The 13,395-nt window shown below is 44.0% G+C and overlaps 1 protein-coding gene across 1 annotated transcript; it reads right to left on the reverse strand.

Annotated features, from left to right (window-relative positions):
- Window positions 1–13: 13 nt before the first annotated feature.
- mep1a.2 (meprin A, alpha (PABA peptide hydrolase), tandem duplicate 2) lies at window positions 14–13,163 on the reverse strand. The gene is made up of 15 exons (XM_020918781.2): window positions 13,122–13,163; window positions 13,008–13,032; window positions 12,863–12,916; window positions 12,750–12,787; window positions 12,593–12,668; window positions 12,101–12,218; window positions 11,159–11,334; window positions 9,093–9,314; window positions 8,377–8,523; window positions 7,839–8,054; window positions 6,910–6,912; window positions 3,436–3,873; window positions 2,929–3,102; window positions 1,055–1,244; window positions 14–203 (listed from the first exon to the last, which is right to left on the reverse strand). Exons 1-15 carry the CDS (start codon window positions 13,161–13,163, stop codon window positions 56–58), a joined length of 2,067 nt encoding a protein of 688 aa, XP_020774440.1. The 3' UTR covers window positions 14–55.
- Window positions 13,164–13,395: the final 232 nt, after the last annotated feature.

Consider the following 13,395-nt stretch of genomic DNA (forward strand, 5'->3'; position numbering starts at 1 on the left):
GTGTTTACTTTATGTATTTGAATCCCTCATGTGGTTGACTGAATACAGTTTGGTACTAAGTTCTCTTCACAACAGTAAAGATGGCGGCGGTTAGGATGATGGTCCCAACCACTCCTGCGACCAGAGCTCCCAGAATGCCCCTGTGTATGTTCAGACGCTCACATCTGTCGCCCGTGTAGAAGGTGCTCTGAGTTGAGGCACACCTAAAAAAAAACATAATTTACAACATTTAAATTGTTTGTAAAGTGAACGAATTAGCCATCAAATATTTGCTATTCAAAGTATTTACATCTTGTGTTTAGTGTCTTGTGCAACTTGTATTTCAATATACTTGATAATTTGTACGGTGGTCTGCGCACACATCCTGGTACTGATTTGAAATACTACGTCAATATTGAGTTCCAGTTTATAACGTTCACTAAAGTATGGAGGATTTTCCCATCAAATTATTATGGCCTGCATATTTTTGGCATTAATCACTAACTTAATATATTGCCCAAAATTAACTCTAGTGAGTTTTAAGACATATTTTTATTTTATTTAACTAGAAAAAAAAACACTGAAATTAAAAAAACACTTTTTCAAGGTATAGGCTCTGGTCGTACACATGCCCTGGTTTTTCATAGTTTGTGATGTTTGGAGCCTAACACTAATTCTCCCATTGAAAATGTGCTGGAGCTAACATATGAAACAGTACCAGAATGCATACAGAAGGGTCAATATGTTATACAATACAAATGCATTTTCTCTAACAAAAACATGGACTTTTGGTGAAAAATGTATATAATTTTTTTTTTTGCACTGTGCAATTAGGGATAAATAAACCATCCTACGAAGTGACTTTATGCGTCAAATGTCAAATGCATGATTCCTTGGAGATAGACTGTTTACGGCATACCATGGACATACATTTGTTCCTTTTTTTTCTATATTTTTCAGTGCAATAAAAACATCCATAATGAAAAAAGTGACATTCTATGGCTTTAATGTTTTTTGCCCTATCACTACAGAATTGAATGTATGTCTGTAACTGTTTGTAGTGAAGCTTTTTGACCTGCAGGAGGCGACGTCCTCAATCTCTACACAAACCCCTCCATTTAGACAGAGCTCCGGGTGACAGGCGGTGACAGCTCGGGCCTCTCTGGGCTTTGGACCACCCAATCGGACCGGCTCCTCCTTGGGGACTGCCTCACTGGAGACAATAGGTTTGACTGGGACCTCTGTCTTTATCAGGTGAGTCAAGTCTGAAAAATAATGTCATTTATTCATTCATTTTGGATTTAAATAAATAATAACACGTAGTCTTAAAGGTACACAATGTAACTTTTCTGGTGGAGGGTCTGTCACCTGCTTGAAACCATGGAGATATTATTGCTTTACCTGGAATGTTAAAGGTGCATTGAGGAACTTTTCTGGTGGAGGGCCCGTCACCTGCTTGTCTTCATGGAGATGTTTTTGCTTTGTCTAGAATGTTCCACAGTAGAGATTAAACCTATCTATCTCAACAGAAACAACTATAGGCCACATTACAAGTCAGATATGTGGAGAAGCAATCCTATTCACAGACAGAATTATTGTATTTTTGAGCAATAGAAACACTTGTAATGAATAAATGCTAGATAGATGTTTTAATATCATACCATGGAACATTCCAGACAAAGCATCTCCATGGAGACAAGCAGGTGACAGACCCTCTGACAGAAAAGTTGCACAATGCACCTTTAAACAGCATGACATTAGACTTAACTACCATATTTTCTGGACTATAGAGTGAACCTGAATATAAGCTGCATCAACTAAATTTTGTATAAAATTTTTAAATTGTACATATATAGGCCACACCTTAATATAAGCCGCAGGTGTCCATGTCTTCAAGAACGTTATCAAGGGCCATCTGCTTTTATCGCCTCTGAAAGATTTTGTCATCTTTTTGCATTGAGTCAGTTCGTCACGCTGTCGTTGCCAAAATCTCACCATCAACTCATTGATGCCAAGCTCACATTCAGCAGCTCTGTTTCCTTCTTCCACAGCCACATCAATCGCCGTTAACTTAAAAGCTGCATCATCTGCATTTCTTTGTGTGTTTTCCATGAGGAGGGTGTGTGTATGAAGCGCAAAATAACTGTTCAAAACACAATCAAACAAGCTTCTTCCCAACGCATCACCCCGTCTCTCCCCACGCTCTACCACGCATGACTCCTGCAGAAAGAGCCACTGTCCTGTCTGTATCATGTCAGTGTCTTGGAGGATTTCAGCAGATTTCAGACTTTCCCGGGGGCAGGGTTAGCTCTATCAATCAGGTATGAGTGGATGTCTGGCTACTGAAGTTTGAGACATTTCTTCTCGTCATTTATGCATACGGGTAAGCTGTATCCCCCCTCACTAATGTTCATTTAGCAGCATAACTTATTTTATCACACAGTGATAAACTATTTGAGTGTGCTGACAATATCACTAGCTAGTGTAGCAACTTCATGTTAACCCTAAATCCATGTGTTAAACTCACAGACAGTGGCGTTTTCTGCACTCAGGGTGCACGTATCTGCTGTGTTACCAAACCACAAACCGTATATATGAATGGACAATGTGCCAAACAAACAATCTGTCCATATATTAGCTGCCTCATTTTATTAGCCGCAGGGTTCAAACTGTGAGAAAAAAGTAGTGGCTTATAGTCCAGAAATTACGGTAGATTGCTTATTTAATTATAGGTGTTTTATTGCTAAAATGCCTTGTGAAACATAAATTCTTACTGTAAACAGGGTCACCTCTATACAGATCTGACTTGTAAGTTGGCCTCCAGCTTGTCTCCATTTAGATAGATGGGTTTAATGCCATAACAGTGGAACATTCCACTCAAGGAGACAAGAAGTAGGCCCTCCACCAGAAAAGTTACCCAGAACCTTAAAAGGAATAAAAGTGTGATACCGTCGAAGTTGGCGGTGAGGATGAGGTCGCCGTTCTTGAGGAAGTTGCGCCGGAGCAGGTGTTGGTGGGATATGAACGTGGACCAGCCAAAGCTGGGCCCACGGTAACAGTTACAGGAGGGGTCCAGTGTGGCCCCCGAGGAGGCAGAGGGACGGTTCCAACGAGGTTCTGAGTCTGTACAGAGGATAGAAGAAGAAGAGTGACAGAATCTGACTGGATTAAACTGGTGTGATGAGCCAAGCAGAAATGGGAAGCCCTCCTCTTTTTACCACTCTACAACTATTATGTTAAGAAGTACCAGGGACACATGGTCTTTGATTTCCTACTTCTCATCTGTTTCTGTTAGCTAACCACCTCTGGAAAAGTCTCCTCTGATCCTTTCATATAAATGCACTGTATACTATCTATCTAGCTATCTATCTATCCAACTATCTATCTATCTATCTGTCTGTATCTCTATCTATCTGTATATTCTTTTAATAAATAAAATATATAGTCATATGAGACCTGTAGTGTAACTTCGCGTAGATGACATCCTCAGTCTCACATCTGGATCCTGGTCCATGGCGACCACTGTCACCTGTCTGTTTTTAACTGGCCACTCCAGCACTGCATCATTCTCCCCACTGCAAAGGTGAAAGAACAAGCCCATGTAGTCTGGATTTTTCGCAGACCTGGGGTACATAGAGAGACCAAAACCATATCCCTCTGGGTTGTAGAAGCAGCTGCTCCTCAAACTGCCGCCAACAGGAATGGTTTCCGTTAGATTCTTAAAGTTCTTGATCTGCCACACAGCACTCGGACAGATGGTCTCAGTGAGAGTGATGTCATCAATAAAAATGGCACCAGTTGAAGTTTCAGTGCCGCGGACTCCCTGGAAGACGTAACGGAACTTCTGTTTTACTTTGAGAGGGACGTGAGCTATTTTCCAGTCACTGTCAGCATCTGGTACAAACAACAAGCACATTAGTGAAACTGATCAAATACCAGTAAATATTAAACCAGGATGCATCAAAACTGTATAAACTTTTTGTCAACTTATTCATTCATCTTTTATTGAATGTAATGATTTTTGATGCTTTATTATTGTGGAATAAAGTCGCTACTGTTTACATATTATGTTTTCTTGTGGGCTCAATTCCCTTTAAATAATAATTTTTAACATTACTTATGGAAATAATGTCTACATTTGGAAAATCCATCCATCCATTTTCTTCCGCTTATCCAAGGTCGGGTCTCGGGGGCAACAGTCTGAGGAGGGCCTCCCAGATTTCCCTCTCCACACACACTTCCTCCAGCTCTTCCAGGGGAATCCCGAGACGTTCCCAGGCCAGCCGAGAGACATAGTCCCTCCAGTGTGTCCTGGGTCTTCCCCGTGGCCTCCTCCCAGTGGGACATGCCCAGAACACCTCCCGAGGGAGGCGTCCAGGAGGCATCTGAAACAGATGCCCGAGCCACCTCAACTGGCTCCTCTCAACGTGGAGGAGCAGAGGCTCTACTCCGAGCTCCTCCCGTGTGACTGAGCTCCTCACCCGATCTCTAAGGGAGCGCCCAGCCACCCTGCGGAGGAAACTCATTTCGACCACTTGTATCCGCGATCTTGTCCTTTCGGTCATTACCCAAAGCTCATGACCATAGGTGAGGGTAGGAACGTAGATTGACCGGTAAATCGAGAGCTTCGCCTTTCGACTCAGCTCCCTCTTCACCACAACGGTCCGATACAGCGACCGCATCACTGCAGACGCTGCACCGATCCGCCTGTCAATCTCATGCTCCATCCTCCCCTCACTCGTGAACAAGACCCCGAGATACTTGAACTCCTCCACTTGAGGCAAGGACTCTCCACCCACCCGGAGAGGGCAAGCCACATTTTTCCGGTCAAGGACCATGGCCTCGGATTTGGAGGAGCTGATCTTCATCCCAGCCGCTTCACACTTGGCTGCAAACCGCCCCAGTGCACATTGCAGGTCCTGGTTTGATGGAGCCATCAGGACAACATCATCTGCGAACAGCAGAGATGAGATCCTGTGGTCCCCAAACCGGACCCCCTCCGACCCCTGACTGCGCCTAGAAATTCTGTCCATAAACACAATGAACAGAAGCGGTGACAAAGGGCAGCCCTGGCGGAGTCCAACATGCACTGGGAACAGGTCTGATTTACTGCCGGCAATGCGAACACAGCTCCTGCTCCGGTCATACAGGGACTGGACAGCCCTTAGCAAAGGGCCCCGGACCCCATACTTCCAGAGCACCCCCCACAGGACACCACAAGGGACACGGTCGAATGCCTTCTCCAAGTCCACAAAGCACATGTGGACTGGTTGGGCAAACTCCCATGAACCCTCGAGCACCCGATGGAGAGTGTAGAGCTGGTCCAGTGTTCCACGGCCAGGACGAAAACCACACTGCTCCTCCTGGATCCAAGGTTCGACTATCGGCCGGATTCTCCTCTCCAGTACTCTGGCATAGACCTTACCGGGGAGGCTGAGGAGTGTGATTCCCCTGTAATTGGAACACACCCTCCGGTCCCCCTTCTTATACAGAGGGACCACCACCCCGGTTTGCCAGTCCAGAGGTACTGTCCCCAACCGCCACGCGATGTTGCAGAGGCGTGTCAACCAAGACAGCCCCACAACATCCAGAGACTTAAGGTACTCAGGACGGATCTCATCCACCCCCGGAGCCTTGCCACCAAGGAGCTTGCCAACCACCTCAGTGACTTCGGCCAGGGTGATGGATGAGTCCACCTCTGAGTCTCCAGCCTCTGCTTCCTCCTCGGAAGACGTGACGGTGGGATTGAGGAGATCCTCAAAGTACTCCTTCCACCGCCGGACAACATCCCCAGTTGAGGTCAACAGCTCTCCCCCCGCACTGTAAACAGTGTTGGTGAAGAACTGCTTCTCCCTCCTGAGGCGCCGGACGGTTTGCCAGAATTTCTTTGAGGACCGTCCGATAGTCCTCCTCCATGGCCTCCCCGAACTCCTCCCAGCTCCGAGTTTTTGCCTCTGCGACCGCACGGGCTGCAGCACGCTTGGCCCGCCGGTACCTATCAGCTGCCTCAGGAGTCCCATGAGCCAACAAGGCCCGATAGGACTCCTTCTTCAGCCTGACGGCATCCCTTACTTCCGGTGTCCACCACCGGGTTCGGGGATTGCCGCTGCGACAGGCACCACAGACCTTACACCCACAGCTACGAGCGGCTGCATTGGCAATGGAGGCTGAGAACATAGCCCACTCGGACTCCATGTCTCCAGCCTCCCCCGGAATCTGGGAGAAGTCCTCCCGGAGGTGTGAGTTGAAGATCCCCCTGACAGAGGGCTCTGCCAGACGTTCCCAACAGACCCTCACAATACGCTTGGGCCTGCCAGGTCCCTCCGGGTTTCTCCTCTGCCAGCGGATCCAACTCACAACCAGGTGGTGATCGGTTGACAGCTCAGCCCCTATCTTCACCCGAGTGTCCAAGACACGCGGCCGGAGGTCAGATGACACAACTACAAAGTCGATCATCAACCTCCGACCTAGGGTGTCCTGGTGCCACGTGCATTTATGGACACCCTTGTGCTCGAACATGGTGTTCGTTATGGACAAACTGTGACTAGCACAGAAGTCCAATAACAAAACACCGCTCGGGTTCAGATCGGGGAGGCCGTTCCTCCCGATCACCCCTCTCCAGGTGTCACTGGCGTTGCCCACGTGGGCGTTGAAGTCCCCCAGTAGAACAACGAAGTCCCCAGTCGGTGCACTGTCCAGTACCCCTCCCAAGGACTCCAAGAAGGCCGGGTACTCTACACTGCTGTTCGGCCCTGTAGGCCGACACCACAGTGAGAGACCTGTCCCCGACCCGAAGGCGCAGGGACACGACCCTCTCGTTCACAGGGGTGAACTCCAACACGTGGCGGCTGAGCTGTGGGGCTATAAGCAAGCCCACACCAGCTCGCCACCGCTCCCCGTGGGCAACGCCAGAGAAATGGAGGGTCCAACCCCCTTCAAGGAGTTGGTTACCAGAGCCCAAGCTGTGCGTAGAAGTGAGCCCGACTATATCTAGTCGGTATCTCTCAACCTCCCGCACAAGCTCGGGCTCCTTCCCCCCCAGCGAGGTGACATTCCACGTCGCCACAGCCAGATGCTGTGTGTGCGGACCAGGCCGTCGGGACACCCGTCCCCGACCGCCGCCCAGTCCTCTATGCACCCGACCCCTATGAACCCCTCTGCGGGTGGTGAGCCCACAGGAGGGTGGACCCACGTCGTCCTTTCGGGCTGAGCCCGGCCAGGCCCCATGGGCAAAGGGCCGGCCACCAGGCGCTCGCATTCGAGCCCCAACCCCAGGCCTGGCTCCAGGGTGGGGTCCCGGCTGCACCATACCGGGCGACGTCACGGTCCTCGATATTACACTGTTCATATGGGTTCTATGAACTGCTCTTAGTCTGCCCCATCACCTAGAACCTGTTTGCCATGGGAGACCCTACCAGGGGCATAAAGCCCCGGGCAACATAGCTCCTAGGATCATTCGGGTACTCAACAACATTTGGAAAATATACTTCCTAAATTTCACCTCCATTTCCAATGAGACATTTAGGTGCTGGAACGCCTTCTTCTATCTGCAATGGGAAGGAACAATGGGAAACTAAATAACTGAGGTCCTTATCGTGACTGCTATGCTAATAGAGCCCTGCATTCATTGTGAACACACTTTGACAGCAGAATGAGTTTGGTGATAGTTTATGGGCTGGTAAACAGGAGAAGCGCATAGATTTATTTATGGTGCCACTAAATGGGCAATATGCAAACAGAGCATTTTTGAGAAGACAATTTGGATTAATGGATTAATGAAGCAAGCATGAATGAAACAAAATACAACTCCAGGTATGTTTATGATGAGTTAACAACAATATAATATGGTTAACAAATACCTGAGAAGGTGTGAACCTTCTTGAGGCTGGTGACACTGCCTGTTCCATCATCCATGCGCACCCACAGCACCAGTGCGTCTCTTGCGGCCCCTGTCATCTTGTAGAAGAACTGCAGACACTGCTCTGACCGTTTGGGATAGAGAATCCGAGACTCCAGCAAAGCACTGCTCCCAGCCGCTCCAGACGACTTATCAAACTTCATATAATAACCAGAATCTAGACAAAATTAAGATATCTTATTTTAAGCATCACAGCAGCAGAACCTTATATCACCTCAGCCTCTCCTTTTTCTTGCCACCATCTTGGCCTGAGATTTATAATTTTATTTTATTTTTTTACAAATCTTAAACATTTTCTTTTGGTGTCAGGGTAGAGGTGAACACCTCATAGAGATAGAATGTCTTGATAATAATGTAAGGTACCTTAGGTAAGGTACACAATACATACCCGTGCCTGTGTATCACCAAGAATGAGTTTGGGGGAGGAGTTTAGCTGTGTGCCTATTGTTACATCTCTTTCTACCACCCCCTACTGTTACCTTTGCAGTGGCCACCCAAGGTGTGGTCTGGGTCTGTGGTGGTGCTCAGGGTGTGCACCCAGTCACCATTGTCAGCCTCATTCTGGATCATTCCACAGATGTTTATCAGTTCAAAGGAGCACTGGTCCAACAGAGTGTGAGAGTTTGCTGCAAAAGACAATATGTATAAATCAGTTAATGAATCAATTAGTCAACCTGGGCTCTTACCATTAAGGCACTAAGGAATTATATCTGCAGGAGCTTTAAACTTGGTGATCTAAATGAATTGTATTTTAACCCTGTGACATCTACTTTCTCTACTTATTGGTCAGCCAGAATGAGTGGCAGACATGCACAGACATGCACCCAATCACTGTTAAGTGTGAACTTTTAGAAGAAACTGACGGCAGTTATTACTTCTTAAGGTAAAGACGAAAGTTACTACTTTTGCACAAGAATCATTATCCAATGATAACATAGGCTTTTGCATTCACTATAGTTTGTGGGACACTAGTGTCTCATACAATAAATATGTAAAATTCAAATGAATAGCAATAATAATCATTATTTCAATAAATATTAAGTTGAACATTATATTAAATATAATATATTAAATATGATATATTTATTTGAAGTGAACATAATTGCTTGCTTAGGTTATCTTATTTTAGGTTGAAATGTTATCCAGTGGAGGTTTACTGATAACTATCACTTGTTTAGATGATATCAGTCCTCACCACAGTCGTACATGCGGTTGAGTCTGGTGATGTCGACAGCACTGAAGTCAAAGCGCTGTCCAATGACGTTGTTGAACTCGGGGATGGTGGTGGTGATGGTTGGGATGGACGCATTCTTGTTAAATGACAGGGGCCTGTAGTGCATGATGGACTCGTAATCATACGCTGTGTTCAAGTCCGTGATGTAGTAGTCTTCGTATTTTTTAAAGTTATTCTCCTTTCCTATAAGAACCATATTCATTTTCATATCAGTAAAATACAACACATGTGCCATAGCATAACCATAGACTGTATAAAAAAGGGGACAAAGTGAGTGTGACGTCACCCATAGCGTTCAGGTTCAGCCAGATGAAGGCCAGCAGTTATAGGAGCAAATTTGGAGCTGAGTTGCATTTTAGGAAAAGGAATTACTTAAGGATAAAATGCCGAAATGAAAACACCAGGATCATGTAGAGTGGGGTAATACGAACATTTTAAGACCAAAATTACGGCGCTCACTGCAGCAGTTACAGAGAGAGGGGTGAAAAATATTCAATGTACAGAAATGTCATTGCAGTTGGAGTCGATAGAGCCTGAAGCGCCACCATGCTCACTTTCAATTTGGAATGTGTGTTACGACCTAGCTCTGCTAGGGACAGGAGAAGTAACAAAAGAACCAAGAGGAATAAATTAAGTAATGTTTAATTAACAAGAATGTAAAAGATAAATTTAAAAAACAAAACAAACAAAACAGGGTTAACATACATTTTTTGTACCAACAAAACGGGTCACGCAGGCTTACACAAAAACAACTGATTGAACTAAGAGACACACAACAAAACTAAAACACAAGTGCCCCAAAGTAAAACCACATAACCCACAAACAGAACTGAGTGACAAATTAAAAAAGGCACAAAACAGAACTGAACAAAACAAGTGTCTCAATACAACCAAAAATGTCAGACACGTACTAGTATAAACAAGTGACTGACAGGAAAGAGACACACAGACACACAGGAAAGAGACACAAAATGGCAGACTGGCCACTAAGATTAGCAGGGGTATGAGGCTGGAGGTGAGGCAGAATTGGCCAGGTGTAGATGTGCCCCACCAATCACGGACCAGGGCTCCCACAGTAGGAATCAGGACAGCCAGCAAAATAAATTAACAAATGTAAAACAAGCCAGAACTGAAGGCCTGGGGCCGTAACAATGTGGCAGCTAGTGAATTAGCTATGTCCATTTATATATACAGTCTATAGTATAATACACAAAAAATATATTGAAACTAGAAAAGCACTCAGAGAGCGCAGACCTCCGCCAAGGACTACCCCCATTTTTTATATAAATTGCGATAAAATCAGTCTTCTGGATCAGATTCGGATCAGCCTTTGGAATATGAAAGAGGATCCCATTGTCCATCCCTGAGTCAAATTTCATGGGGTTTGGTCAATAATTAACGGAGATATTGAGAAACAAAATTTTTGGCCCCATTTACCACAATGTTAACTAAAATTTCAAAGTGATCCAGAATCCAGGATTTCTTCCGGATCACCCCCAAAATGAAATCAGTTCTTCCTTTTCACATTTCCAACAAATCTTGAAAATTTCATCAAAATTGCTCCATAACTTTTTGAGTTATGTTGCTAAAAGACAAACAAACAAACAAACAGACAAACGCCGGCAAAAACATAACCTCCTTGGCGGAGGTAACTATTTGAGTTGGGGTAGAGTAATGCAGGGGGTCAAAACTTTTCAGGTCGGGAGCAATCTGGGACACCCAGAGCAAAATGAAATTGATGCCTGATGACCCAAATATATTTTTATCATTGAGCATCTTAATTATCTTAGTAATCCACTTTAAGAACCACAGCAGTTAAGCGCTTGTTATGTATGTTTATTTATGCTTTATGTGTTCTGACAGATATTACATACTCAAAATATCACCAACAATTCTCTCTGAACAGTTTAAAAGACCTATTTATGCAAAAATGGCATGTATTTTAAAGCTGCTGACCTAGATAACCTTGCAAAACTGTCTTTTTTTGGCCCTGTGTAATATAATAGATGTATTTTCGAGTAGCCCACCTTCTTGTATTTGGTCCCACCAGATCTTGACGTAGTCATCCCTGTCAGAGCGTGACTGTTCATGGTAGAAGCCCAAGGCGTGAAGCAGCTCATGTTCCACAATGGCTTTAGTGTCACAGCCCGCCCCGATGGATAAGTCTTGACCCGTTTTAAAATCCCCCACATATGACCAGCACCTGAGGGAGGGGCAGGGGAGACTCACACTTTACCTGTTTGCACTCATATTCTTGCACTGTTGTTCTACTTATACATAAATTTTGTCTTTTTATGTAGCCCAGTTGTTTTCTAAAGTATTATTTTATCCATGCCTTTTATTGTATTTGAGTCTCTTTTATTTTTACCTATAACTTGACCTGATGGTGTCACTTGTTTGTCTCTATGGAGATACAGTAGATGAGCTTCAGGCCATATCATGGAAGCAGCTAAAAGCAATAACATTTCCACAGAGACAAAGAAGTGTCAGACACTCCACCAGAAAACTGTCATGGTGCCCTTTATTCCAATGGTCATTATATTTTTGTTCACTGTGATATGACTGTGTGAAGTTACTAATTTAATCCACATACTATTTCCAAGAATCCATCTTGGCTTGTGCCAGCTGGTGCAATAGGGCCCAGCAGGTGATGTGAAGGTGAAGCACTCAAACAAACCAAAACAGACATAGCAACATCAACATTTGCATTGTGCATTTGTGGACAGGAACGATGTCTGTGCTTTTCTCTCAGTTGGATGAAAGAAAAGCAAAAGTTTGCTCCATTGTTTTGACGCTTCGACCAAACAGATTCAAACATTTTCGACCAACAGATTCATTTTCCGATCACTTTCAGCAAGACCCATCCCTGATTGATGATGTGCAGAACTCAGTTCAGAGAGATCTGAGTTCTACACAGAGTGACACACACATCAGTCTGGTGTGAGACAGGTTAGCTTAATGCTCCTCACCCGTTCTGTTTGGTGAAGGAGATGTAGGTTCTCTCTCCTCCATACGGTTTGAAATCCACACAAGAGCGCAGCCTGTACTCCTCAAAGGCCTGCAGGATCACACCTTTGGCATTCAAGTCTGAAATATAACTTTTTTTTATTTACACAAGAATAAATGGGGTCATTTTGAAGCCTGCTTTAGTTGTATGCAGGACTGTTCTAGACACTAAAAGTAAAATAATGTCACATTATTATAAAAAATATTTTAGTAATGTGTGTAACTGCCTTGGCTGACTATCCAGGATTGCACAAAAAGTGTATAGGCAGGAAAATTAAACAAATTAGTGCATAATTAACATGTTTTAACCTTGTTTTTAAAATTGCATTACAGGCTTCTGTTTTGTTTTTGTTTTTATTTTAAGTGACTTCAGACAAGAAATTAAAAATAAGCATTCAGTATTAACTTGATGTACTGATTTGTAATAGTCATAAAATTGTTAAGTGATAACCTACCTAAAGAATCTGTCAGAATGTAGGGAATGGGAAATTTCCATCTCATGCTTTCATCCACCAGTGCATTCCTGTGATGCTGCAGAAATATTGTGAAATTATAATTAAGCCCATTCAAAATAAACATACACAAAATGACCAGATGTAATAGGCTACTCACATTACCAGCTATATCTCCCTCATTCAAATGGTTTAAGCCTGAGAAGACAAAAGTTGTAGCAAATTAGCTTAAAAAAAAAAAAAAAAAAGAAACAAACAAAAACAATTATTTACCTTTATTGATTTCAAGTATGTCATCCCTAAGTTCTCCTGCATCAGCATCTTCATCTATAGGAAAATTTATATTAGCAATTTAGCTTTAGCACGCTCAACACCACGACAGTAAATTGGAATTAAGTATTTAGTGACCATAGCTAACCTGATAGCGTGGGAAATCCTTGTACCTGAGACAGACAAAATATACAAAGAGTAGTATATATATATGATTCTTTAATTAGCTTGAGAATAAATTAACAAGAGAAAATTGCTGTACCTTGAAAAAGATAAAAATAAAGAGGAAAAGTGCGGTCTTCATGTTGATATTCGCTCACAAACATGAATCTGGTGTGACTGTAAACAGGCCCTTAAAGACTGCAAGAACTTTGACCTCTTCCATGACTTTTAATGTGTAACAGATATTAACACATGCTCAAGGCTTTATGACTGTGTTGGACAATAATCACTGAAGTAAAGTGTCATCCTTGAAGTCCATTAGATTTGTTTGCCAGTGTTTATTTAGGTGGTGTGTAGATAAACAAAGCTAGTCT

This window comes from Boleophthalmus pectinirostris, unplaced genomic scaffold, assembly GCF_026225935.1.
Source record: "Boleophthalmus pectinirostris isolate CB_2022bp ecotype Guang Dong unplaced genomic scaffold, ASM2622593v1 HiC_scaffold_13, whole genome shotgun sequence".
Taxonomy (NCBI): Eukaryota; Metazoa; Chordata; class Actinopteri; order Gobiiformes; family Gobiidae; genus Boleophthalmus; species Boleophthalmus pectinirostris.